This window comes from Fusarium mangiferae, assembly GCF_900044065.1.
Source record: "Fusarium mangiferae strain MRC7560 genome assembly, contig: FMAN_scaffold002, whole genome shotgun sequence".
NCBI classification, from domain to species: Eukaryota; Fungi; Ascomycota; class Sordariomycetes; order Hypocreales; family Nectriaceae; genus Fusarium; species Fusarium mangiferae.
The window spans coordinates 3,770,618-3,796,381 of NW_024573922.1; the positions used below are offsets into that span (position 1 = coordinate 3,770,618).

The 25,764-nt window shown below is 49.0% G+C and overlaps 12 protein-coding genes across 12 annotated transcripts; 7 read left to right on the plus strand and 5 right to left on the minus strand.

Moving 5' to 3' along the window:
• Positions 1 to 390: 390 nt before the first annotated feature.
• On the plus strand, positions 391 to 885 carry FMAN_05425 (uncharacterized protein; the record flags this gene model as incomplete). Its single annotated transcript, XM_041827917.1, has 1 exon — positions 391 to 885. The coding sequence occupies one exon, from the start codon at positions 391 to 393 to the stop codon at positions 883 to 885; it is 495 nt and encodes a 164-aa protein (XP_041678833.1).
• A 310-nt stretch (positions 886 to 1,195) lies between these two features.
• Positions 1,196 to 2,331, minus strand: FMAN_05424 (uncharacterized protein; the record flags this gene model as incomplete). Its single annotated transcript, XM_041827918.1, has 2 exons — positions 1,196 to 2,101; positions 2,149 to 2,331. The coding sequence occupies 2 exons, from the start codon at positions 2,329 to 2,331 to the stop codon at positions 1,196 to 1,198; spliced, it is 1,089 nt and encodes a 362-aa protein (XP_041678834.1).
• A 786-nt stretch (positions 2,332 to 3,117) lies between these two features.
• On the plus strand, positions 3,118 to 4,040 carry FMAN_05423 (uncharacterized protein; the record flags this gene model as incomplete). Its single annotated transcript, XM_041827920.1, has 2 exons — positions 3,118 to 3,865; positions 3,910 to 4,040. 2 exons carry the CDS (start codon positions 3,118 to 3,120, stop codon positions 4,038 to 4,040), a joined length of 879 nt encoding a protein of 292 aa, XP_041678835.1.
• A 720-nt stretch (positions 4,041 to 4,760) lies between these two features.
• FMAN_05422 (related to SAM-dependent methyltransferases) lies at positions 4,761 to 5,915 on the plus strand (the record flags this gene model as incomplete). Its single annotated transcript, XM_041827921.1, has 1 exon — positions 4,761 to 5,915. One exon carries the CDS (start codon positions 4,761 to 4,763, stop codon positions 5,913 to 5,915), a length of 1,155 nt encoding a protein of 384 aa, XP_041678836.1.
• Positions 5,916 to 6,334: 419 nt separating this feature from the next.
• FMAN_05421 (uncharacterized protein) lies at positions 6,335 to 6,796 on the minus strand (the record flags this gene model as incomplete). Its single annotated transcript, XM_041827922.1, has 1 exon — positions 6,335 to 6,796. One exon carries the CDS (start codon positions 6,794 to 6,796, stop codon positions 6,335 to 6,337), a length of 462 nt encoding a protein of 153 aa, XP_041678837.1.
• A 553-nt stretch (positions 6,797 to 7,349) lies between these two features.
• FMAN_05420 (uncharacterized protein) lies at positions 7,350 to 7,877 on the minus strand (the record flags this gene model as incomplete). Its single annotated transcript, XM_041827923.1, has 1 exon — positions 7,350 to 7,877. The coding sequence occupies one exon, from the start codon at positions 7,875 to 7,877 to the stop codon at positions 7,350 to 7,352; it is 528 nt and encodes a 175-aa protein (XP_041678838.1).
• Positions 7,878 to 8,225: 348 nt separating this feature from the next.
• Positions 8,226 to 10,274, minus strand: FMAN_05419 (uncharacterized protein; the record flags this gene model as incomplete). Its single annotated transcript, XM_041827924.1, has 1 exon — positions 8,226 to 10,274. One exon carries the CDS (start codon positions 10,272 to 10,274, stop codon positions 8,226 to 8,228), a length of 2,049 nt encoding a protein of 682 aa, XP_041678839.1.
• Positions 10,275 to 11,094: 820 nt separating this feature from the next.
• On the plus strand, positions 11,095 to 12,008 carry FMAN_05418 (uncharacterized protein; the record flags this gene model as incomplete). The annotated part of the gene is made up of 2 exons (XM_041827925.1): positions 11,095 to 11,642; positions 11,702 to 12,008. 2 exons carry the CDS (start codon positions 11,095 to 11,097, stop codon positions 12,006 to 12,008), a joined length of 855 nt encoding a protein of 284 aa, XP_041678840.1.
• Positions 12,009 to 12,056: 48 nt separating this feature from the next.
• Positions 12,057 to 14,845, minus strand: FMAN_05417 (uncharacterized protein; the record flags this gene model as incomplete). Its single annotated transcript, XM_041827926.1, has 10 exons — positions 12,057 to 12,322; positions 12,369 to 12,708; positions 12,760 to 13,072; positions 13,123 to 13,300; positions 13,357 to 13,641; positions 13,701 to 13,847; positions 13,910 to 14,142; positions 14,198 to 14,306; positions 14,356 to 14,484; positions 14,539 to 14,845. 10 exons carry the CDS (start codon positions 14,843 to 14,845, stop codon positions 12,057 to 12,059), a joined length of 2,307 nt encoding a protein of 768 aa, XP_041678841.1.
• A 939-nt stretch (positions 14,846 to 15,784) lies between these two features.
• FMAN_05416 (uncharacterized protein) lies at positions 15,785 to 20,911 on the plus strand (the record flags this gene model as incomplete). The annotated part of the gene is made up of 1 exon (XM_041827927.1): positions 15,785 to 20,911. One exon carries the CDS (start codon positions 15,785 to 15,787, stop codon positions 20,909 to 20,911), a length of 5,127 nt encoding a protein of 1,708 aa, XP_041678842.1.
• An 812-nt stretch (positions 20,912 to 21,723) lies between these two features.
• Positions 21,724 to 23,363, plus strand: FMAN_05415 (uncharacterized protein; the record flags this gene model as incomplete). The annotated part of the gene is made up of 5 exons (XM_041827928.1): positions 21,724 to 21,831; positions 21,885 to 22,117; positions 22,165 to 22,433; positions 22,479 to 23,118; positions 23,168 to 23,363. The coding sequence occupies 5 exons, from the start codon at positions 21,724 to 21,726 to the stop codon at positions 23,361 to 23,363; spliced, it is 1,446 nt and encodes a 481-aa protein (XP_041678843.1).
• Positions 23,364 to 23,858: 495 nt separating this feature from the next.
• FMAN_05414 (uncharacterized protein) lies at positions 23,859 to 25,613 on the plus strand (the record flags this gene model as incomplete). Its single annotated transcript, XM_041827929.1, has 1 exon — positions 23,859 to 25,613. The coding sequence occupies one exon, from the start codon at positions 23,859 to 23,861 to the stop codon at positions 25,611 to 25,613; it is 1,755 nt and encodes a 584-aa protein (XP_041678844.1).
• Positions 25,614 to 25,764: the final 151 nt, after the last annotated feature.

The window sequence follows — 25,764 nt, forward strand, 5'->3', positions numbered from 1 at the left end:
TGTCACTGATTATTGGACGACGTGGTTCCTGAAGGATCTCGAGATTGAATTAGGTTAAGGATAAATATTCAGCTCATTTCCCGATTTTCAGGAGAGTCAATTCTCTCAACCATACATACATACAACACTATGCGGACGTCAATTACTATCAGTCTGTTGCCTGTCGCGCCTTACCTGGTTGATGCGGCAAAAAGCACCACTAAATACTCAACTGAAACTGTTTTCCTTCCCCAGAGAAAGACTGGCAGTGCAACAAATATATACGCCTCCCTTATTACGGAAACAGGCTCAAAGACCGAATATCTCCTCGCTTGTCAGACAAACTTCGGCACTTCATACTCTTGCGATGGAGACTTTCACGGTATTACAGTCACTTACGAAGAGTCGAGCATGAATCTTGCTGTTAGCTCAACAACATACGATTGCTCCCTGGGTTCTGGCTCAGCTGTCTGCGCAACCATTACCGCTACTCAGACCGAGTCCGTGAAGTCGCGAACCATTCCTTCGTCGGAGAGTGAACGCTGGATGACGCCTATCACTTTTGTTGATATTCAGAAGAGAAAGACCACGAGTACCAAATCAACAGCTTATAAAGCAACAGAGACAGCGAGCAACAAGCTTTGCAAGAGGAAGATACCCCATGGAAGCTCGGACTCTGGAGACAGTGGAAGTAGTGGTGATGACAGCAGTGGTTCTAGCAGCGGGTCCAAGAGCGGTTCTGGATCTGCTGGCGATGATGATGACGATAGTGGCAGTTCGTCCGCGAGCCCTACGAAGAAGAAGAATAATGACGACGATGGATGTTCGGCAGGGTCTATCACTTCTTGGAGCTGGGGGGTTATGGCTGTTGGGCTGGGTGGCTTCCTTGGTATCAATCTGGTATAAGATGTACAAATCAATGCGCTCGTTTTGGTAACTTCACTTGAACATATTTCTAGTAATAACATATTCACTGCATTGCCGCGGGACTTTTGAACGTGGTGCCTGAATGGGATTGCACTAGTAACCCGTGCACTGTCTAGTGTATACGCGCTGTCCAACAGTTTTTCTTGTATAGAGAGACGCTAGATGAATCGGATACATCTCATGACGATCGTGTCAAAGTCGGTGTCCAAGCCTTTAGCTCCGATGCTCACTGATCAACGCTCACAATCCATCCAATACCGATTTACCAGTAACTAACGCAGCACTCACGCTACATAACAGCACAACAATCGATCTGTGTAAACGTCCGCCTCGGTGCCAGCAGCGGCGGCGGCCTTCTCGCCGGAACCCCAAATTGCGCAATACGCACCGGATAGTCCGGATTTCTCCTCAAAAAGTCCAGCGGATCATACATCGGCTTTGTCACCATGGCCAACACCTCCTTATAGTAATTTAAAAGCGGCACGAACTGTTTCGTGTGCGTGAAACATCGTTTCTTGCATCTAGCTGCTGGGTACGCGTCCACATTGCACTTTGTTTGCACCCCATTTCGCGTTCGTTTGCTGAACCAGAACTTCTGGTTGTACCTCCAGAAGTCAATGATATGCACCTGGAAGTTGTACAGATCATATGCTGCAAGGCTTTCGTAGGTCCAGCGCGGTTGCCAGGGACTGTCGGGGCCTTCAGCTGTGGGACCGTAGGGATGGGGAACTGTAGAGGCGAGACTTAGATCGATGAGGATGCCGTCGATGTACTGGTCTGGTTTCAAGTCGCGAATCACGATTCCCAGGAAGTGAAGTTTGTGAAGGTCTTTGAGCATTCTGGCGAAGTACTTCACCGCTACCATCTGGTCATACATATCGCGTTGCTTCGAGTTGTGATACGGAGTCATCTCGACCCAGTCTTTGACAATACCGTAGAGCATCCCAGGCGGACATCCGTTTAATTTATGGGCACCTGCAGCCGCGAGTTTTATTCGAATCTGTCTTGCTGTGAGAGAAACCCATCCATAGACTTTGACAGCGATGGACTCGGCCTTCTGCTCTTTCAGTCTACCGAAAGCTCGACACTCATTCTCAAAGGGTGAGAAGTGCCAGTCAGTGCCATCACAGCAGCTCCATGATCCTTTGTGGCCGTATATATCTCTGGTGTTGATATCCTCTTGAGGAGTGGTGAACTGGGAGCTATTAGAATGATGTATTGAGGGTGTTGATAGCGACTTACGAATTTTATGGCGTAGAAATGGCGGCCGATCCGTGCCTTTACGACGATCCCGTGGGCGGAGTCGACGTCGAGGGCTTTGAGGAATATGACGTTAGGGTCCATTAGATTGCTATCGAAGGGATGGAGCTTTGGCCCTATGTCTTGGGGCAGCCAAGGCTTCTGTTTCGCCCAGTTCTTCGCCATGGCTTATGGCATGGAGGTGAGTGTAAGATAGTTGGCTAGCGTGTTGGACGCCGTGAAAGTGAGGGTATTGAGCATAGCAAGGGGATTTGTAGGGGAATTTTGAGACTGATCTTGTGGAGGGCATTCAACTGTAATTTAACCGAGTATCAAAATTTTAAGGATGGTTCTTTATCTGAGCGACCGGTCGGGAATTTTCATGCTAAGGCGAAGACCTGTACAATAGTTCTCGCGATATCCTAAAGACATAATCCAGCTTTCGAGGGCAGCGACATTGGCGATATCTTCCCAAACAATTTCAAGAGCAATAATCTCATATATTCTATAGCTCAGAGATTTCGAGACCGGCCTCAAGATGCACTGCTTGACGATTGCGCTCAAGGTGCTTAAGCTCAAACCGTCGAGCCAATTTATAACGCCACCAAGCACATCCGCACGTTGTGACATAAAGTTCTCTATCAAGCTCAGATGGTGACACATGTCCACAAATATCAATTATCATTCGGTAGGCGAAAAGCCTTCCATCTGATCAGATCCTTATCCGAGGAGCTGGGGACGGCACTAAGTTTCATTGATAGGGCTGATCTCACCTTTCTAGAACACTACGCAAAACTTCGATTGGCTGTCACTCCCTCAAAAAAGTCTGCAATGACGCAAGTAAGCAAGGGCTGCGCCGCTCAGCAGGCACGTGCCATCTAACGCGACAAAAAGATAAGCAAAATATCTTACTCAAGCGTCATCCGTTAACTTCACCTTACTGACTCATTCACAAATCCCAAGCAACTCAAAATGTCAGAAGCCGTATACTCAACGCCAGAGTGGTATCTCAAAGCCCAGGATCAGGATGTCAGCAGTGATATAGGCCGCTTGACTATTTATCATCTCGGGTTCAAGCAGGCCGCAGAGGGGAAATTAATATTCCCGCCTCTTGACTTCTCGACGCAACCTCGAGCTATACTCGATGTCGGAACTGCGGATGGTCTCTGGATGCGCGATGTCCAGTCCTCGATTGCTAAGCCAGTTCAAGGTGAGCATAGCTTTATCGGCACTGATATCAACACGTCTTTCTTCCCAAATACAACTACGCAAGGTATCAGCTATGTAAAACAAGATATCAAGGATCCTCCACCGGAATCATGGCACGAGTCTTTTGATCTCATCAACATGCGCATGATTCTCATCGCCGCTGGTTCCAGCTCAGCTCAACGCGCCGTGGTGAATGACCACATCAAACTTCTCAAACCAGGTGGATGGATCCAAATCGGTGACTGCGATCGTGTCTGTCCAACTCCAGAGACTGAGAACCCGAGATATCACGACATGTTTGCTTGTATCAGAGCTGTTTGTCAAGCCTCAGGTCTAGATCCCCTCGAGGCTCCCAAGATGAAGTCTTGGCTAGCTGAAGCTGGTCTGGAGGATATACATGAGATGACTGCTATGAGAGCGGTCGGTAAGAGAAATGTGGACGAGGAGTTGGGAAGATTGGGGGTTGGAGCGGATTTGATCATCGCAAAGGGGTTTGCGGCGGGTGCTAAGGGTAAGTCTGGAAACAATTAGAGAGGTCACAACTAATGGTGATAGGTCTGAGTCCTTCTTTGAAGCCGTTGTCGGATGAGAAGCTGGATAGCCTTGTGCAAGATCTAGAGACAGAGCTGAAGGATATAGGGGCTTACTTTCCCATGCGTTTTATTTGGGGCCGAAAACCGCTGTGAAAATGGATTAGATCAAACAGTTGCTGCTGGAGTGCAGCTGATGTGGATGACGGTATATATTACTTTTGTCAGATGTCTCTTTATTGTCAAGTGGTGGTGTCTGTCTTGGCTAGTCAATATCCAGACCCCTGAGAAGGAGCAGCACAATAAGAACGAATTACTCCGGCCATTACAATACACAGCAGTCTTGGTCATTCAGTAAGCTAACCTGGAGGGAGAGCCGAAGTGTTGTACGCAGCGAACTCTTCGTAAAAGGTGAAATCTTGGCTCACTTAGTTTCTAAGACGAAAAGTCATCGAAATCCTACACGATTCTATTGGGTCTGGGCTTTGGTTTCGTGAGTCATGTCAGTTCAATCATGAATTCTCCAACCTTAACCAGGTGATCGGAACCAAACATCGATACGCTAGCGCAAAGGACCCACATGCATACCGACATTTCAACACCGTCAGTCAAATTTAGTGCATGATCCTCAGGCATATAGAAGCCCCCGAAACCTTCTAACGCCAACCTAACAGTGGACCCACGTGGGGACTCTAACTTATCAGCAAGATTTTTTTTTTCATTCACGATAGCTTCAAGTTCCGGGCTTAGACCTATTTCAAGATAGCGTCCCGCCACCCACTTTAATATTTTTCTCCTTCTCTTATCTTTCCTCCCTCCCCGGATTCCACTCCCTGTTCTACTCCACGATCTTTAATTACTGCAGACTGGGTCAAGATGAGCACCCTCGCGCTACCTTCGAGCAGCTTACCGCCTTTATTCACGCTCTCTAAACGCTCTGAGGCAGATGTTTTCAATGCGCTGCATTACTTGGCGGCTATTTACTGTCCTTTATCTTTTCCTTTTTCGAAGGAGTTGGGGGATGTGAAGCATGCTTTTGCTGAGGTGGATTCGGGATATACCTCCGGGAACGAAGATGACGAGGCGGAACTGACGCCTGCGACTATTCGGGCGGACGTCCATGAGAAATCTTTTTCTGAGCGCTGGTTAACGGGTTTTATCTCGCGCGTTGAAGGTTTGGAGATTTTCTCATCGGAGGAAGCGAGTCAGCGGGCGCTGGACCAGGCGGCGTATATTTTTGAGTCACTTTTCGCCAGTGCCTTGGATGAAGATGACCAGAACTCTCCGTTTTTGAGGGAGTTTTCGTTTGAGGCCAATGTCCCCGGCGTGGAGAAGAAGCAGATTTCTGTTCAACTGAACGACGGACTCGCTGGGACGAATGACACAGACTTTGAAGACGTTGGACTTCAAAGTTGGGGTGCCTCGATCGTCTTTTCGGATCTCATGTGTACAGATCCACAAAGATTCGGTCTGACAAATCTTGACCCTACCCAACATAATCGCATTATCGAGCTTGGTGCAGGCACCGGGCTCGTAAGCCTCGTCCTTGGAAAACTCATTCCCGCTCTGGGCATCTCCGACTCGAAAATCATCGCAACAGACTACCATCCAGCCGTTCTCTCCAACCTTGAGTCAAACATATCAATCAACTACACCTCCCCCTCCCCCGTGCAAGCATCACCCCTCGACTGGGCCGATTTCTCCAACACCGCCCCCTTCGACATCCCAGCAAGCATGCTCTTCGCCACAGACGTAGTATACGCCCCTGAGCACGCACGCTGGCTGCGTGATTGCGCAACACGACTTCTCTCAGATGATGGCATTTTCTGGTTGTTGGTTACGATACGACCGAATGGGAAGTTTGCGGGTATTGGGGATACTGTTGAGGCTGCTTTTGCGGAGAGGGATAGACTGCGTGGGAAGAATGGGAGGAGATTGGATATTTTGGAGAGGCAAAAGTTGGATAAGAGGAGCGGTGTTGGGAGGGGTGATGAGAGTCATTATGAGCTTTTTAGAATTGGTTGGGCATAGGGATTTCGTTTGCATGGGTTTGTATTAAGCGTGGGATGATAGAAGAAGATAGATTTCTGATAGATTTAGATATGGCATCATGGACATGATCATAGATTAGACGTCAACACAAATTCTACGGTTGACAATCACTGAGAATAATGAAAAAACATGCTATTGATTGTTTTGCTAGTCGAAAGCCGAATGTATACTGCTATGCGCTGGGTACATGGACTGATGTGAGAGCATCGAAGCTGTTGAATGTGAAGACAAGGCAGATACCCCAGATCAAGCGCAGGTAGCTATAATATTGGATTCATATGTGAAGACAGTACCTTGTCAAAAAAAGCATCACACAACCAACCAAAGATTTCATCCCGCTTCGTCTTCAGAATCATTATTTCATTCTGATCAGTCGACTTGCATATCCAAACGCACTCTCACTCAAACCCCTCAACCCCCCGACAATTACTCCCACAATGAACCGGCCAACAATCCGAGCACCCAGGATCTGGCTCATCATTCTCCTTGTGGACCTTACAGTCCGGCACCGTAGCCCTCACAAACTCATGGAGATGATGATCCGGACCTTCTTCCCTCCCAACTTCACAATCGCACAAGACGCTATCGTCTTCTCCAGCGCCTTCCATGTAATTAGCCATTGCCTGCTCATCGTTGACGTACGCGAAAGCAAAGATGAGCTTGAGAGAGTCTGGGTCGTAGTCTTTGTGAAGAATTGCGTTGTCGTAGAGTTTGTTTATGACACAGAATGTATCGCCGTGTTCGTGGAGATGGTCTAGTTCTGCCTTTGCGGCGGTGCCGGTGCGGACTTGAGGATGTCGTTGGAGAAATTCCTCGATGTTTTTTGACGGGGTCTTAGGCGCGTTTTCTTGAGAAGTCATAACTCAAAGATGCATTCAATATGGATTAAATTAACAAAATATTGCTGATTCACTTTTCGGACAATCATGAAAGTCAGCTTACCTTGGACGAGAGGTTGTTTAAATAGTTCTTGAGTCGCTGGCTCACGAGCCAATTGTACGCGCTGTCAAATCCCAGGCCGCGAATCTGGCGCTAATAACCCGGAATCTAGGTATGGCCTGGGGCTTAGCAGGGACGCTAAGAGCAGAGCCGCCCGCACGTTCGTTCAGCCAGGCAGCATGACGAGCTGTGCACTTTTTCACGGGGTGAAAAAATACCACGATTTAGAGGGACATAAATAAAGCGCTTACTTTCATGTCTCACCTTTCAAAGGAAGAAGATAAGTGCCAAATAAGATAATAACATTTAGCAAACTACGCGGTCGCCAGCTACTGTCACATTGATGTTATTCCTACCAAAACCAGATCCTCACAGTAGGATCGCCAAAGTGATCCTCCAGCATCTTGACAAAGGCTCCAACCACCTTCAACAATACAAACAGGTAATTCATAGCCCCCTCGCCAATCTTGACACTTAGATACGCTCAAACCAAGCCTGAATCATTCCCGACACGTCCGGAAGTCCATACCCATCCGTATCCATAAACACCTTATCCCCACTCCCAAAAACCCTCCACGCCAGAACCTCAAGCCCTTGGTCCTTCAAACCCTCAAAGTCAGGAACCGTGTATCCAAAGACAGGAAACTCAGCGAGACTCGGACCGGTGCGGAGCGTCGTTTCCTTTGTGATCTTGCCTCCAAACCGATCAGGCATCTTGGCCATTTCCTCGGTGGTGATGACGATAACTTCGATGTCACCGGGCTTTCTGAGGCGTGATTGCGCCATGGGGATGAGGGAGTAGGTGTTGAGGACGGGGTCGTGCTTCATGACGCGTATGGTGATGGATTCGTTGGTGGATGTTGCGGCGGCGCCGATGGCGTAGCGGAGAAACGAGCGGAGATAGATTGGGTTGGGCTTGGGGGAGGTGGAGGTAGTGGTTGAGATGTTGGAAGGCTCAGGGGCGGTGTGATCAGCCTCGGTCTGAAGAAGGGGGTGAGGCATGATGGTGATATGAATTGTTTACAACTGTTGTGATGAAGAGTGTTGGGTTTGCTATGATGGTAGATGTTGAGTTGTTTCTGAGATGGAGACGTCGGAGGTAGATGAAAGGTTTGAGTTGAGGCTGGGTTCTATGAATGAGCTTAGTTTCTTATGAGGGGAAATGCTAGAGCGAGTCGTGAAGTCAGAGTGTTCACTGTTCCGTTGTTGAGACACTGCGAGAAGAGGTTTCTGCCACTGTCATCGTGAACATGTATACCAAACGGGAATGTCCTCACTACCACTGAGAAGAACAGGAAAGAGGCTAGGCAACAATTGAATCATTACCAGCTACATACTAACACTGGCACCTCATCTCATCGTCAGCTTCACCTCTTGCCCATCCCCAATATACGTATCACACCACCTCCCAATCCTCTCAAGCATATCAAACCAATACCTCTGCTGTTCAATACCATGCCCCTCCCCCGGAAACTTGACAAACTCGTATTTCAACCCCCAGTGCCTTAACGCCCTCCTGAACCCCTCCGCCTGTGAAAACGGACATCGCTCATCTTTGTCACCGTGAAGAATCAGCATGGGCGGGATGACCATCTCCCCTGTCTCTTGCGTATGCTTCACTGCACTGGCCACTTCCCAGAGCGCACTGCCTTGCCGATTTCTTGTATCGTCGCGGTTGAGAGTCCAGATGGTATCACCACCCGCGAGTTCGATCTCATACGTTGAGCCGAGATCAGCTGTAAGCGCAAGACTTTCGATATCGCAGACTCCTGCTCCGGCGATAGCTGCGTTGAAGCGCCATCCCAGACCATGCAGACCATTGCGCACGCTGCACAGATACGTCAAAAGACCACCTTGACTCCATCCCCCAACAATCAACTTCTTCGAATCCGCAAAGCCCTTCTTGATAGCGTTATCAGTGGTAGCCACCACATCAGCGTAGTCATACTTCCCCTGCCCTCCCATACTGTACGAAGCAAACTTTTCTCCACGACCGCTTGAGCCGCGATATTGAGGGAGGAGAATGCCGTAGCCTTTTGAGAGGATGTATGGAGCCCAGTTGAAACAGGTTGTATCGAAGGTATCGGTGTCTCGAGATGTTGGACCGCCGTGAATGAGGACGAATGTTGGGAGGGGTTCAGTTGGGGTCTTGTCGGAGTCTGCCTTGGAAGTTGGGGTGAGGTACAGACCATCGAGTTCGACTTCATCGTCGGCGGAGCGACAGGTGAGAACTGTGCATGAACCGAGGGATTTGTCTGCAAGTGGCTTTCCATGATCTGAAACCTTGATCTTCTCCTTTCCCTTTTCGATGACGAAGATGTCGTAAGGAGTTCCAACATCTGATAGACTCGCTGCAAGAGTCGAAGTCCCTGTCTCTGGGTCGATGAAAACATCATACACCCACAACTCCTTCTTCTCATCGAACAGATCATCTCCTTCCAACTCACTGATAATATCAACAAGCCTAACCTGGCGGTTCACAAGGACTTTGCCACCAACAACATGAAGACCTCCAGCATCATCATCAATGCCACATGCAACCTTTGCGAACTCCCCAGTGTCGGCCTTGGGATCAGTCTTGTAGACAGCTCTTCCTCCAGAATCTTTATCAGCGGGCACACCTGTGATGAAATAGACCTGTCCATCTGGTGCCCAGGTAAGATCATACGGTTCATTCATGATCTTGCAAAGTTCAGTGACCTCGCCAGTCTCGACATCAACTGTTGAGATAGTCGTGCCCGTCAACATCGCCTCTTCGATATGAGGATTCTTAGTGCTCATGAAAGCAATCTTCTTGCCATCGGGACTCCAACAAAACTCGCCAACATGAGTCTCACCGCCAACGACAACCTTTGTCTCTTGAGATTCAACATCGACGAGCCTTAATCTTGCAAAATCCCATTTCTCGCCCCAGACTTCAGGATCAGGCTCATCCTTCTCACCCTTCTCCTTCTCCTCCTCTGGTTTCTCATCCGGCGAAACATACGCAATGGTCTTGCCATCAGGTGAAAACAGAAAACTCTCAATATCCTCCTCATTCTCAACATCAGTTATAGGTATCGCGTCACCACCATCCATTCTGAGCATGTAAATCGCCGAAGATTCGCCAACCTTCGCACGATCTGACAGAAAAGCAATTCTATTTCCATCAGGATGCCATTTTGGCTCTGTGTCATTGTAGAGACCGGACGTTAGTTGCCGAGAAGAGTTTGGTTCGGCGGATGATGCGATCCAGAGCATTGAGAGGGCATTTTTGCCTTTGCGGTGGCCACCGATGAGACTGGTGGAGTACAGGAGTTGTCGGCCGTTGGGGGAGAACTTGATGACTTTGGGGACTTGGAGATCGCAGAGGGTCTGGGCGAAGGCTTTGTCGAAGCCTGGGGATGTAGATTGGGTCATGATTGAGGGAGAGTGAATTGTGTGCTGAGAGCACAGTGAGGGGTTGTTTTGGGGTACTTAGGTTTCGAGAAGCTGCGTTCTGAGGCGAGAAGTATTGAAAGGCCGCAAGATTATGGTCCTAAATAGGATGTGTTCAATGTGAGATTTGGTGTTCAATTGAAGGAATCAATTCTCATTACATCATGAACGTGGCTTCATTAGCTTTCTGAGATGCAGTAAGAATTAACGTTGACTCACTGATCGACTCACTGTAGTAAGCGTAGATCAATCATCCGATTGGTTAGCGCGTACGCCGGTGGGATATCCACTGCGGCTTATGGACTGAACCGCTAAAACCATCGCGATGGAGAGATCAGACGTAGTTGAAGGACTCCGCTGCATCAGCCCTACAGACACGGTATGTGACTCACTTTTCTCATTTTCTTCTGATTACATGCATGGTATTTGAGTTATCGCAACACTTACTCGATTGGGTCGACCCGAGTCATAATGCAGCTTACATGCAGCGACAGTCGGATCATGTTCAAATGTTGTACTAGGACGGCAATCACCAATCCAGTCGATCTCTAGCCGAAAAGAACAAGGAGAACTCTAGTACAACCCGAAGAGAAGTTGGAGTTCCAGAGGCCATAAATGTCGCGTTGCAGCAAATGCCACAGGATCGACAAAGGGGTACACTGATGGCCAATTGGCTGTGCAGTTGGCACAGCACAGCCTTGTTGTCCCCCAAGAGGCCTCACAAATGCATTTCATTCAGCTGCATAACAAGGCTGCCCATGAGATCCATCATCCCGTCTCTTACATCTTGGCAACGAAAAAAATGGAAAAAGTCTGGTTCAAGCTCCGTCAAACTGATTATCCCCCTACCCCAGAGGACGCCATCCTCCGTGGCGACGGCGATGATTCCACTGCCCCTCTCTGTCTAGGCCACTTAATTTCCAACCTCAAAACCCTCGACTTCCCCCTCAACCATGGCTCAATCCTCCCCTTTCCACCACTCATGCGCCCCTTTCGCAGCAGTATCCTAAACTTCACATGGGATGATACCAGATTAAAGTCTCCGGGGACTAATCTCGCTGCGGGCGCGCCGATACTCGCAGCTGCAGGCGTCACAGCCAAGGCGAGTCTGCAGTTTGCGTTTATGAAGACTGTAGAGAGCCATGAGGAATATGATCGGTTGGATACCTATATAGTGCAGCCTACGAAGGGGTATATCAGGGATTGTCTGGAGCAAGACGAGCTGAAAGCCCATGTCAAGGGAAAAGTCTCGTGGTCGGTGTTTATGATCACAGGCATCAAAGTCGCCCGTGCGGGGAAGCGGGAAGCTCAAGAGGAGACCAACATTGCAGCCGATATTGGTCCAGAACTGTACGTCTTCCCTGAAGAACTCATAAAAGGAAGCTCTAGTTCAAGCTGACGATATTCAGGGACCTTCCGCTAGTTGCTACGATGAGAGCTACAGCCACCAACAAACGCATAGCCTCCCAGCGAGCCTCTGGAGAGCATCCAGGAGACTTCATCTGGGCCATCCGACTGGCCAAGATCCACAAGGGCTTGCTGGCGAAGGACTGGTTGGTGGATCCGTATACCAAGAGAGCTACGTTTGCAGCTGGGGATGAGGGTGAGCTGAATGTTGAGAGCGTCTTGTTGGATGAAGGCCTGGAGGGACTCACTATTGTCGAGGATGATAACCTTGATGAGGTTGTTGTTTTAAGTGAAAGCCTGGGAAAGTAGGTTGATTGTCGATGTAAGGTTCTACTGCTACTTCATTGAAACGCTGATCTAGTTTGCCCTTTCCATAGCTTGTGATAGAACCTCCCTCACACGCTGTCTATCCGCCTCCCGACTAACGCCATGCCTCAAAGGCAGCAACTCAAGTGGGGATATGTATCTCAGATTACCTGCTGGCTTCGACATAGTGCTAAAGATTGCTAGCATTCCGGGCAGTTTGCCGACGTCTTGTGCTCTAAAGATGGACTCTTTGTTATCCTTCTGTCGTGAAAAGTCCACTATCCTCGCAGCAAGCCCGGCGGCTACAGCCGTTGCCACTGTTTGAAGTCAGCATACAAACTCCTCAAGATCCACGGCTCTTACTTGACGTTCCACTCATACGCTCATTCCTCCTTTGATCCGGATGCTGAAAACCCTCGCCTATAATAGCAAAGTTCTGTGTATGCGGACGAGGTTCCGGATTAAAGCTTGAGCCTTGATTGCCAGTATTGGTAGAGTAAATGCACATGGTGCTGAGATTATGCCGAGCTGGGAATGCGACGGTGTTTGTGTTTTGCCAGTTCGACGCTGCTGCTATCACCAGAACACCAGCAGCTTTGGCCCTCGTCACGGCGGCATCGAGTTCCTTGGAGTAGTTGCGGAAACCAGCTGAGATACTGATGATATCGACGGAGTTAGGTGGCTCGATAGCCCAGTGGATGGCCTGATTGACTAGTTAGTATACCCTGAGACTTCATAGGTATGGGGCCCAGACTCTAGCCATTCGCAGAGGCCCTTCAATCTCATCCGCGAAGTCTCTCTCAAAGACCCTCGCCACGTACAGCCTAGCCTCCTCATACATTCCCTGAATGATCCCAGCACAGCAAGTACCGTGCCACGAGTCATTTGTAGGAACGCCGGTAAAATCTTTGTATTCGGCTCGATAACGGCTCCTCTCTCTATCATGAAGACCAGAATCGATAATGGCAATCTTTACCCGCTCGTAGGAATCTTTTCTGTCTCCTCGCATAGCTCTGATCAGATCATCCACCTCATCAAGCCAATCGCCCGCCGTGCGTTCATTGTCGCTTCCAAATCCGTAAGCTGTCTTTCGAGGTATTGTCGAAGGATTACCTACCTCTTGATGAATGTAGCTCTGATGCTTTGGGGCTTGGTCCCTCGTTGAATAAGTTCCTTCCAGCTCATCTGGGAGACGATAGACTTGCCGCCCTCGCCATAATTGCTTACCCATATGTCAAGGTCTTGTAGAGAATTCAAGAGGCCTCTTTGAGATATCTGTGGCGTTTTATCCTTGACTGTTACTCTGTCAGCCTCGAGGCACATGTATAGAATGCGACAGGGAAGTCCCTACAGTCAATACAAACAGCATCGGCGTATCCCTCTCGCGACACAACTGCCCTGTACCTCTGCTCTCCATCTTCCTTTGATGCTACCAAGGTACATCTCATCTTTGCTCTTGTGTCATTATCGGCAGGTATTGGAGGTTCCCTCCAATTGTCAGCCTGTGTAGTTTTACTGTAATCAGGATCGAGCAGCCGAGAATCCACGATTTGTTCGTTTTCCAAGGGTCCATGAATGAAGAGCTCTCGCATTCTGTCTTGAGCAACTTTCAGGTACGCGGCGAACAAATCTGCGTCTAACATCGGTGAAACAGTCAGTTCTCCGAGACTGCGTGACATTGTTACAGTGACTGACCTTCACGTAGATCGAAGTAAAAGTCAACATTATCCTCAGTTCCCTGCTTCCCCGGGGCAGTAGCTTGAGGTAATGCTGCATTCTTAAGAGTGACAACAAGCCTACCGAGAGGGTTGGTTACGTGACATATTCGCGTATCTAAGTGAACTATAGCAGGGCTTATTAGTAGCAGCACCAAAGCACACTCCGCTTATAGTAGTGAGACTGACCTCGCACTTCCCAACCGTCCTCGCTCAAGTGAGATCCTTTCGAAATGATACAGAAGTAGGAATGAGGCATTAAGCTGGTCAAAACCCCTTTGCTTGTGTCTTTCCCCGTATAGGGAGATTTCAATACGCCAAATTGTTGTAGCCCGACACGTGAGGGCCTTGGAAGCAAGGTTGTGGTATTGGACGAGTGAAGAGTTACTTTCACTATTTTGGCAGAAGGAAATCCCCAGTCACTTTTACAAGTCAGGTTCCAATTGAAGTTAAAGGCATCTTACGGTATCAACTTACTTCCGTATCATCTCCACCGTTCCGGACCAAAATGCCAAGCCAAGAACACGCTTCGGAGATAATCCCTGAGAACGGATGTTCTCTGATACGGTTTCAATCTCTCTGTAATCTATAAGAACTTAGCCCAACGGCTAATATGCTTGAGGGGTTGGCGTTACATATGGGTGATACCTCTGACAATCTCACAATAACCAGCGTTTGTGGTTCCGGCTTCACTGCCAGAATAAACCATTTGCGCAGCCCATGACGATGTAGCTCCTCTGTGAGAAAGCTCTTACCTTTAATGACTTGTTGTAAAATCAGCTTCTATCCTCAGAAAGCTTTATGCTTGGGTCACTCACGCTTGTAGGTCAACGTGTCGGCATGCGGTTCGCCTACACAGCAGCACCGACATTTGAGGAATTTTGGTTTCTCTATCGCAATATCTTGGAAGCGAGCCTTAGGGCAGATAGCTACTTCGCCGGGAAACGAATCGGACCCAGGATTTCTCATTACAGTCATCTCGCTGAGTGTGAAAGTTGCCTGGCCATCGATAGGCGACGCAGGTAGGAAAATCCGGTCCGAGACATTGAGAATTTCCTCTGTCAGTTCATCAAAGACCTTTTTCGCATCTCCATGCTCTGATTCGATTGGATGTAGAGCGTTCATGATTGCACGTTCTGGGATCTCAGAGGTTTCCCAAGAAGCATGACATGGTCACAATAAAAGATCATCAGGCTGACACGAGGGAAACGGGCTCGTTAGTGGCAGTGCTTATGCGGCTGAGTCTGGTGGTCACGTTAGGCAGCGACACAGCCCATGTTTCAGGCCATCCCCGGGTTGCTCACCCGAGCCTTATTCCGGTGCTGAAGAGCGTATGGTATTGGCTCTTTTAGCGGAATAGTATTGAATCTGGCTTTCTCTTCCTTTCAGTTCACCCTGAACAGAACAATACTCCCTGCAATCAGTTGATAGTACATAACAATGTTGGGAGTAGCCTAGAATGGGACTTGCTTCTGGGTGGTCAAAATGCATGGCTCCTCCTCACCGAACAGCAAGACGCTGGCCTACAAAGTCTGTGATTACCTGCATGTCATTCTCTATAATGATTGGAAGCAACCCCGCTGGTCAGACCACCTACCCCCTCATTATGCATGCAATATGCACGTTCATCACAGAATCGCGAGGCCCTAGTCGTATGCCTTGTTAAGAAGATGAGATTGATAGCGAGATGGGTACAAAGCTTTGGTTATGGCCTATGGCCTTCAACGCGGAATTATGTTTGATTACCGAAATAAAAGTATACTCCCTGAGGGGAGCGCATAGTAACCCCCCAGGTCCAACCTCCTGCACTCTTGAGCGATTTTCTGCAAGCCACTTACCCAATGTTACACTTGCCTTACTCTGGAAAGCACTGCGGTTTCGACATGGGGGTTGAAATTCCTTAGTTACAAGCTTGGCGTGATGATTTGCATACAGAGTAAGCAGGGCTGTTCTAGTGATAAGAATGACAGAACAGAACTTTCCGTCCTACTATCACACGTAAACAGCTTCTGTTGATGTTCAAATACCATCTTACAAGCTAGAGAACAGCTACTCAACGGCAAAATGGCTAGCCGCCACGTCCTCACCCAACGCCTCAGATCGGGCGTCATATTCTCAGCTCCGGGTAACTTGTTAGCTATACCCGAGGGAGGCTGGGGTGACGATACACCCATAAACCGACCGAAGAAGCCCAAGAGAAAAGTCAAAAACTTTGGCATCAATCACTTTTCTCACTGGGTAGCCAAAGTGACGCCTTATGATGAGCCATACGATAATGTCGAAAGCTTCATGCCGGGTAAAGATACCCGAGGCATTGGAAATGATTACAGGCCCTACTCAGTATCACCATACCCAGAACCTGAAGTAGAAATTGCGTCGGCGACAACGTCTGAGATGACACTATGTCTACCAATGCTCAGCGTTTCTTTGACAGCGACCGTGGATGGTACAGTCGCTCATACAGAGCTGGTGCAGAAGTTTCACAATCCTTCTGACATTATCATCGAATCTGCGAAACATGTTTTCCCTCTATACGATGGGGCTGTCATAACATCCTTTGAATGTACCATTGGTGATGAGCGCCGTGTGAGAGGCGTTGTCAAGCCCAAGGTACAAGCACGAAAGGAGTTTGAAGAAGCAGTCCGCGATAAAGTGGCAGCTCCCGCTCTGTTGGAAGAGCATACACCTGAGATCTTTGAGACGTCTCTGGGGAACATTCCCGCAGACACAACTGTGGAGATTAAGATCACGTACGTTCAGGAGCTCAAGGTCGTCATGATGGAGTCAGAAGCGACAGAAGGCATAGCTCTCACTATTCCCATGTCTATCGCTCCACGCTATAGTAAAGCGCCAATTGAGTGGGAGCCTGTATCGAAGGTAGCAGAGGATAAGCTTGACCTGTGGATTCGGGTTATTGATAACGGCAAAGTCAACCATGAAGGTTGTGACGAGGAGTCAGGTCACCTCCTCCAATTTAAAGGCTCCAAGCCCATCGAATACTCTAACGTTCTCGAAAAGGATGGATCAACCAAGACCTACTATGTTTGGCACCATGTATCTGGGCCAGCAGTTCTGAGAAAGGACTTTGTGTTTGTCATTCAAATGAAGGAAAGCCACCATATCAAGTCCAGAGCCATCGCCTGTCCTCCTGATGACAATGGTCTCGCTGCGATGATGGTAAACATTCGACCCAATGATCTCTTCCGGAACGCCATCATTCCACAATCATTCACTGGCGAAATCCTGTTTCTTCTTGATCAGTCTGGATCTATGGGGTTGTCAAATGGATCATACGGCTATGGTAGACGCCGCGCCGGAGGACGGAAGATTGATGTGATGCGGGAGGCAATGCAGCTAGCTCTCTCAGGCATACCATCAACATGTGTCTTCAATGTTATCTCCTGGGGTTCGGCAACAATGGGCCTATGGGAGACCTCGCGGCCTCATACTCAGAAGAGCATCAGAGAAGCCAAAGATTACGTGTCGCAGGTGGAGGCTGACATGGGTGGGACAGATCTCCTTCGAGCGTTGGAATCTGTGGTGAAGCGGCGGGTGCAGGATAGAGGATCCACGCAAATCATCATTCTCACAGATGGCGAACTGGAACCCGAAGACTCTATACAGTTTATATGGAAGAAGCGCCAGCTGTTCGGGGACAGAATTCGGTTCTTTGCACTGGGGATTGGAGACGAAGTGTCTCACCGTCTAGTTGAGAGTATCGCGGAGTGCGGTGGGGGCTACAGTGATGTAGTTCATACTACACAGACACCGAGATGGCATGATCGACTGAACCGTCTCCTGAAGTCGGCTCTGGAACCAAACAGCTGGAGCTGTGATATCGATCTTGGGAGCCAGTTTGAGCGAAAGGACCTCTTCGATTTCAAGCTCAGAGAGGAAAATGCGTCGGAGAGTGGGAAGACACCTTACATCCAAGCGCCCTTTCCAATCTCGTCTCTGCATCCTTTCAGCTTCGCCTCTATCTCTTTCCTGGTCGACCTTCGTCACGGCGGAGTCCTCCCCAAGACTATTACCATAAGCACAACGACAGGTGGTGCAAAGAAGAAAACTTACGAGTTACCCATCGAGGCTTCATCAGGCAGTGATGGCACAATCTACCGGCTTGTGGCCAAATCAGTTCTACTGGATCTACAAGATCAGATCAAGCGCGGAACAACCGAGACCCAGATTGCCAAAGAAAATGCAGAGAATATTGGCACCATGTACTCCATCACAAGCAAGTGGACAAGCTTCGTGGCTATCTCGGAAAATCAGCCTACCCAGACGGTGGAAGAGCAAAAGATGAATCACTACAAGGCATTGTTTGATGAGATAGACATTGACGAGCTTCTCAACAACGTCAGTGATGACGAGTACTCATCATCGGGCTCCTCCAGTATCATTAGCTATGATGCCCGTCAAAGACCCTTCGGAATGAATAATATGGGCTCATCATTAACAGCCAACTTGCCTCCAGATTCAGCAAATTCTTTGATGACAGGCCGGGTCCTTGAGTCTGCAAGTCGATTCCCAATACCAGCTTCCATGCCAGCGCAGTATATGCCACCACCACCACTACCACCACCCGGAATGAGGCCACAGCCCAAATTCGCGGGCACCAGTGGTCGAGCATATCCTAGAATGCCGATTTTGCCCAAGGGTGCTACTCCTCGGGGTTATGCACATCCCATAATGCAACGCATGAGCCATCCTCAGCCCACTCCCGATCCGAACGCAGAGCCTTCCGTTGGTTCCGCCCCCCTTATCTCCGGGCAAAGCCTCGCCTACCCTCAAAGTCCTAGCAATGAGGCCATGGAGGCACATTACCAGCCAGACAAGGATTTGCAAGCCTCCCAGGAATCTGATTGGTCTTATTTGCTGAGTGATAGGAACGATCTTGGGGGCAGTAGGTTCGGCAGACCACCCCCAATACCAGCCCCCGTGTCTAGGGCTGCACCAGCACGGCCACCGACTGGGATTAGTTTACCACCTCGATTTATGGAGGGTAGTCGAGGTGAACATCGTGAGGTTAGGCAATGTTCTTTGGAAGATGATGATGAGCCCGAAGCTCCACATCCAGTGGGAGCTCCTGTTTCTCAGCACGTGAGCGATCCGGTACAGGTGAAGCCGCAAGGGCCTAAGGATATAATTGCAGCTCGGAGTCTAAGAGCCCGTTCGAAGGAGGTGCCTGGACCGAGACCTTGGGAAGACCAGGACTCTAGTGATTCGCTCACTCAGGCGACGAGTATCGACGATGATGTCCGCATACCAACAAGAGAGCGCGTTTTTGGCGACAGTTCCCCGGCATTTATTGGCGCGGACTTTCCTCTTTATCCTAATGACTCTGATTGGCGGGAAGCAGAAGCATCGGCACGTACGCGAGCGGATACTGAAGACGACAGCCTGTCGGACTCACCGCCACGTATGGGAAGGCGCGGTAGACGCCGCAAATGTGCCGATGGTATGAGTGAAACACCCATGGCCGAGGCAAACTCTGGCTCCAGACGTACGGGCAAGGGCAGAACTCGGCAATTTGACGACTACACTTCCGAGGCCAAGTCAGACGATGGTGCAACTCAGCTTCCTCACCCTCATGTTGCCGCTGAAAACACTTCACCTTCTGGACACGCAGATGGAAACAACCGCGTCCTCGAGTCTGCAGAATCGACATCCTCCACGGTGTCCTATGTACCACCAATAGTCTTCGGATGCGCCAGACACGTACCACGCCCCGAGTCTGCTGCCACTCGTGAGAAACTCAGTGAAAAGGTCCATCAATTCAAGGAATCTGCCCAATCAGGGGTTGCTGATGAGCCCATGGTCTCACCTAGCGCCAATCGTGGATTCGCCATACCTGCGGCTATTATAAAGCAAGGAGAGCCACATGCGTCTGATGATGATGACACTGGCAAAATGACAGAAGGGATTGAAGGAACAGAAGTGGGAGAGTGCACGCCACAGCCGAAGGACACTGAAGACGTTGTCCCTCCGCATGGCGTTGTGTACGCACCCACATACGGCACACGTTCCCGTAACAGAACTGGTACCTCACGAATTAACTACGCTGAGGACAGTGCCACAGCAGAAGACTCTTCAGTTCATCACCATCATAAACACCATCCTCTGGCTAGTATACCGAGACAATCTACCCTTAGAAAGACAACCCGGAACCCTCTTAGCTTCAGCTCTTACCAAAACGCGCCATTCAGCCATTCTTCGCCAAACCCTCCGCCGCCACCTAGTGGCCTTTACCTACCTGGCCCGGCACAGCAAAGCGTCACACAGGATGATATACCTAGTGTTCCTGAGTTTCCTACTTACAGAGCTCCAGCTACCCTGATTCCCCCGCCTCCACGCCCCAGTGGGGCAATAAGCGCTACATACATTCCTCTTGGCGACACCTACTCTGTGCCTTATTCTACAGTACCAATATCAGGAACAAGTCCCGTGCGAGCAATGTCATCCTCTAGAAAAACCTTTGACGTTCCACTTGGAGCTTCTTTAATGAATCCGAGTAAAAAGCAGTTCGACTTGGATCATGAAGACGGAAGTCGAAGCAGTTTCGAATCAACATCACATCAGCATGAGTCCCACGGCCCTCTTAATTGGCTGGTTGCTATGGAATGTCAAGATGGTCAGGGTCTCTTCGAACTGACGGATCAAGCAAGAGGGACGCTCCGCCTACACTTCTGTCAAGGAACGGACGACAAACTTGGTCCTGAGATTTTAAAACTTCTCGACAGTTCCTCGGCCCAAGGTCAAGATTATGAAGACATATCTGCCCGACTTCTTGACACACTGATGATGGTTGAATGCTACAAAACGCACTGCGCACAGGAGGAAGATATCTGGGACTTGATGATGGAGAGGGCGTGGGACGCGGTGATATCGGTCCTTGGACTCTCGGATGAGGAAGAAACACTGGAAGAAGTGGCAGGTCAATTGAGGGGAGCCATGATGCATACGCATTATGTTGCTGCGACGGGAGTCAAGGACTCGGAGAACGATGAGAATAATGAGGGTACTACGAGGTGCCCAGCCTGTGATGTGATATGGCGGACAAACAGACAATTCTTTTGCCCTTTTGATCACGAATCCGACGGCGTTGATGAATTCACGAGCTGGAATGAGTTTTGGAGACATCAGGTAAACAAAGGACATGTCGTTTGTGCTCAGGAAGTTATCTACCAGTAGCAAGAAATGGCAGTAGAAGGATATCTATAGATTAGTTTCCGTATTTCACACACCTGAGACCTTGTTCATTTTTATGTTGCGTCGCTGAGGCTTGCTCGTAGCACGGCCACATGAAGACCGAGATCCGTCGATTTGGTGGAGAGTTGGGTACCCTACACCTGCAACCTCGATTACGAGAGCCGGATCCTCGTGGTTCATGCTAGTGATTGTGAAGAAAATTACATTAATTTCCAGGCGCTCATGCAAAATTGATCAATGACCTGCTGTGAGCTTGATGACTTCATGCGCCAGGTCAAAGCAACCGTAGGACCGCAACGACAGTTGGAAGTACCCAGCCCTGAATGAATGAAGGGATCATAATCATAGCCGGCAGCAAAGAGGATAGCCGATAGAGAAATAACTCCCGAAGATCCCGTAGCTATCAAATATGGATATAGATGCCGATTTTGCCATGACTACTACATATAAAGGTTATTGTAAATGACTGCGACAGCAAATCCACGGAATAAAGGCAGCTCAACAAAGCGGCATTGAGAGTCTGCGCCCGCTCGGGCCGTCCGAATCTCCACTTTTCCAACTGCCGATCCCTTGCGGAGAAACCCACAGGAAATGATCTACATCAAGGTACCAGGGCCAGCTACGTCAAGTGCCGTGGCTTTTCTCCATCGTGTTCTTTACAAGTTGCACCTGTCTTTCCACAATTTATATCTGTGCAAACGCCAAGAATCGAGTCTGGGATATAGGTTACAGAGACGAGTGTTTGATACGAATCGTCGATATTTCAGTGTCGTACACTCACTATTGTAGACATCATGGATCCAGACAAGACCAGCACAGATGGCACAGATAACATGAGGGGCTCAACAGGCGAGCAACCTCTCCTCTCAACACCCAACATGGACCGAAGAATCAGACGCGCCGTAAGTCAACTCCTCCCTCAATCATCAATCCACCAACTCACAGATATCATCAGTTTGACCGTCGCGTTATGCCCGTCGTCTGCTGTCTCTACGTCCTCTCGTACCTCGACCGCGGTAACATCGGCAACGCCAAGACCGCCGGCGCCCAAGAAGCCCTGAACTTGAGCTCCGATGACTGGGCGTGGGTTCTGAATTCGTTTTATCTCGCGTATATCCTGTTTGAGTGGACGACTATGCTTTGGAAGATATTCCCTGCTCATATTTATGTGTCTATTCTCTGCGTTTGGTGAGTTTCGTAAGTACATTGAGGTTCTGTTACTGATGGAGTCGTAGTTGGGGCACGGCTGCGATGTGTTCTGGGGCAGTTCACAGCATGACCCAATTAATAGTCACTCGTATCTTTCTTGGTATCTTTGAAGCTACCTTTGGTGCGGGTGCGCCATTCTTCTTATCGTGTCTATACAAGAGGCGGGAACTGGGCCTTCGGATGTCTATCTTGTTGGGAATGTCGCCTCTTGCAAACACCTTTGCATCAAGCTTGGCATACGGAATCACCCATATCAAAGGATCTCTAGCCCCGTGGAGATTACTTTTCATCATCGGTACGACTACCCTTTCTCAGCCTAACAAATACTGACTCCATTCAGAGGGCGCACCCACAATTGCCTTCGCACCCGTGGTCTACTTCTTCCTCATCGACTCCCCCGCAACCGCCAAGTTTCTCACAGAAGAAGAACGATACTTTGCTGTTCAGCGCGTCCAAGGTCCTGACGGTGCTAAGAAGAACGTCAACTGGAGACAAATCATCGCAGGGATTCTCGACTACAAGAATTACGTCCACGCTGTCATCCACTTCTGCTGCAACTTTTCGTTTGCCGCTTTGTCTAATTTCCTTCCTACGATCGTTAACGCCATGGGTTATAGTTCTATCAATGCTCAGGGACTTACAGCGCCGGCTTATTTCACGGCGTTTCTGCTCTGTATGGGAGCTGCGTTCTTCTCAGATCGGTGGGGAAATCGTGGGTTTGTTGTAGCTGGCTTTGCTGCCTTGGCCACGGTGGGTTATGGTCTTCTTGCAGGTATACAGGATATACATCGCCCAGGCCCCAGATACGCTGGTGTTTGGCTCGCTGCTTGCGGAATCTTTCCAGCGCTCTGCATCAACATTACGTGGTTGCTGAATAACCAGGGACGGGGTTCGAAGAAAGGAGCAGGCCTTGCAATCACGTTGATTATTGGGCAATGTTCATCTCTCCTCAGCAGTTACATGTTTCCAAAGGAAGATACGTAAGTCATTTATCTCTTTTGTGCTTAGATGAAAGCTAATATGGGGTAGACCGTTCTTTGTCAAGGGCTGTGCCATCGGCTGTGGTATGAGCGGCGCTATTGTGATTCTGGCGTTGTTCATGCACTTCGCCCTAGAGAGAGAGAACAAGCGCAACGAAAAGCTCTATGGGCCTCTGGACAACGATGCGGAGGTGGACGCTAGAGATGACGGTGAGCAGAGCAACAACTTCCGATACCTGACCTGAATAGATAGTGTTACCAATGATAAGGCCCAAATCCGATGTATCATTTTGGCCCAAACGTTGTCTTACAGGCCTGCTAAGTGAGGATATTCTAGAGAATCAAAATGCCTAGGTATTGGACTAGTCTCCAGGATTTTAGTAATATCTTATTGCAGCCAAGTGTTAGACAATCCATAATTGCTTCCTCTCCTTTGGGCTGTCATGAATGTTGCTATTTCAGATAACGTCTGGTCCAAGCAAACACATCGATCGGACCAGGGCCTCGGATGCTTTGCGCTCTCGCTTTTGACCTGCCCACCATGTCAGCATTAGGCTGTAAGGCATATTTGACAGCGGATCATTAACCCCCAAGCATAGCCTGCACACTGCCTCAATCAACAAAATGTTATCCCCATTTGAAGTTTAAACATGATCGAAAATTAAAATTTATTTTCGTGCACTCTAAACCCTCGCCTTCGCCTAGTTCGAGGCATATCTTGGAAGACAGATTTCTTCGCGATGGCGATAAATAGTGCGACAAAGGCGGGGTCAGCCTGCAGCCCAGCACCAGGGCTCGATATCTTCACAACCCCAGAGAATACGATATTCTATTCAGCGAGCCTGTATCGGACTCTTGACAAAAGTAAGCAGGAGATTCGACTTATCGAACTTTCTACACAAACTGGCGGCGACAGTATGATTGAGTGCAAGCTACTGCCTGCGTCGTTGTTAACCGACGCTCGAAAACAGTATCTTGCTTTATCATATTGTGCAGGAGACCCGACAGACACGAAGGAAATCTTGGTGAACGGAGTAACATGCAACATCTTTGCAAACTTACATCAGGCTCTGGTGCTCGCTCGCCGATATTGGATGAGATCTTCTGAGCAAGGACCACTTCGGCTCTGGATCGACCAGTTGTGCATCAATCAGCACGATTTTAGAGAGAGGTCACACCAAGTCGGCTTCATGAGGGACATATATGAGGGCGCGGAACGAACCCTGGCTTGCTTATCAACAACAGAGACTGATGGGAGAGGACTTGAATGGTTCATCGACCTGTGCGAGGCAGTCCCTTCTAGAGAAGACGATTTTCAATTCCCATACGAGTTAGAAGGAGAATCAGACGCCGAAGACACTTCCAGGAGAAGTGAGAAAATACGCAACACCTTCGCATCCGAACCTTTTTGGAACATATCCGATAGATATCGGTTGCCTCGCGTGCGCAACTATCTCTGGAAGAACATGCATTGTGAGAAGTTTGTAAACGGGTGGATTGAGTTCTACGATGTTCTCAGCAGCCCTTGGTGGAGCCGAGCCTGGATCTGCCAGGAATTCCTAGTATCTGAGCAGATCATCTTCATGTATGGACACCATTTCGTCTCATGGGGAGAGTACTGGAAGATCATGCACGGCTTCTGCGAAATACACATGTCGTCTTTGGCGAGCCGGAATCCCTCCCTTGGTCTCAACGGCCTTCCGAAAGATAGTCCCGAGGATCGCCAACTTCGCCGCATCCTCGACATCGTTCAGGAGAGAGGCCTCAACCATCAAGTTGATCATGTGCGGAACGCCTTGAGGATGAAGATCTGCTGGAGTGGCAGAATGGACATCAAGACTCTGTTATCGCACTCTCGATACTGCAAATCTTCCGACGATCGTGATCGAGTATATGCTATGCTCGGCTTAGCTTCGCCAGAATACAACATCTTTCCCGACTACTCAAATGACACGAGTGCAAGCGAGGTCATGATAAGGACTACCAGAGCAATAATCGAGAAGGAAGGCAGTCTAGATATCCTAGTTCAAGCTACCAGATTGGTTCGACGTAGGAACCTTGACGTGCCTTCATGGGTGGCCGATTGGAGCAGTACCGAAGCCTCAGATATTGATTACGGGGATATGCAAGTTTACAGCCGGAGCATCATGCCACAAGAATCTCCGCAATATGTCTTCGAAACCATCACAAATCCAAACGACCAGACGCGAGCGCACATCCTCAGGGTTTATGGAACTTTCATCACAAAAATACAGCGGGTTACAACAGCATGGCCGAAGGCGGGATTTACTAGCGCCCAAGGTTGGCACGGCTGGGCTCTTATATCTGTCACAGCTGGAGACCAAGTGTGGTTTCTGTACGGGTCAAGAGTTCTGATGGTTCTGAGGCCATTTCTTGATGGGTACCAGGTCATCAGCTCTGCCTATCTGATGGGGAGATCGCCAATGTCCAGTGAAGAGCGTAGGGCTAAAAGGAGCCGCATAATATTATACTAGCGCGCGCATATTAATATTTATGGAATGATAGTATACGGCCTGTTGATACTTGTGCGAGTAAGCAGATTCTAATTATAATTTTGAGAAGTGTCATGGTATTTTGATTATATCCCAATTTAGCAGGAAAGATAGATATTTATGCTCGATGGTG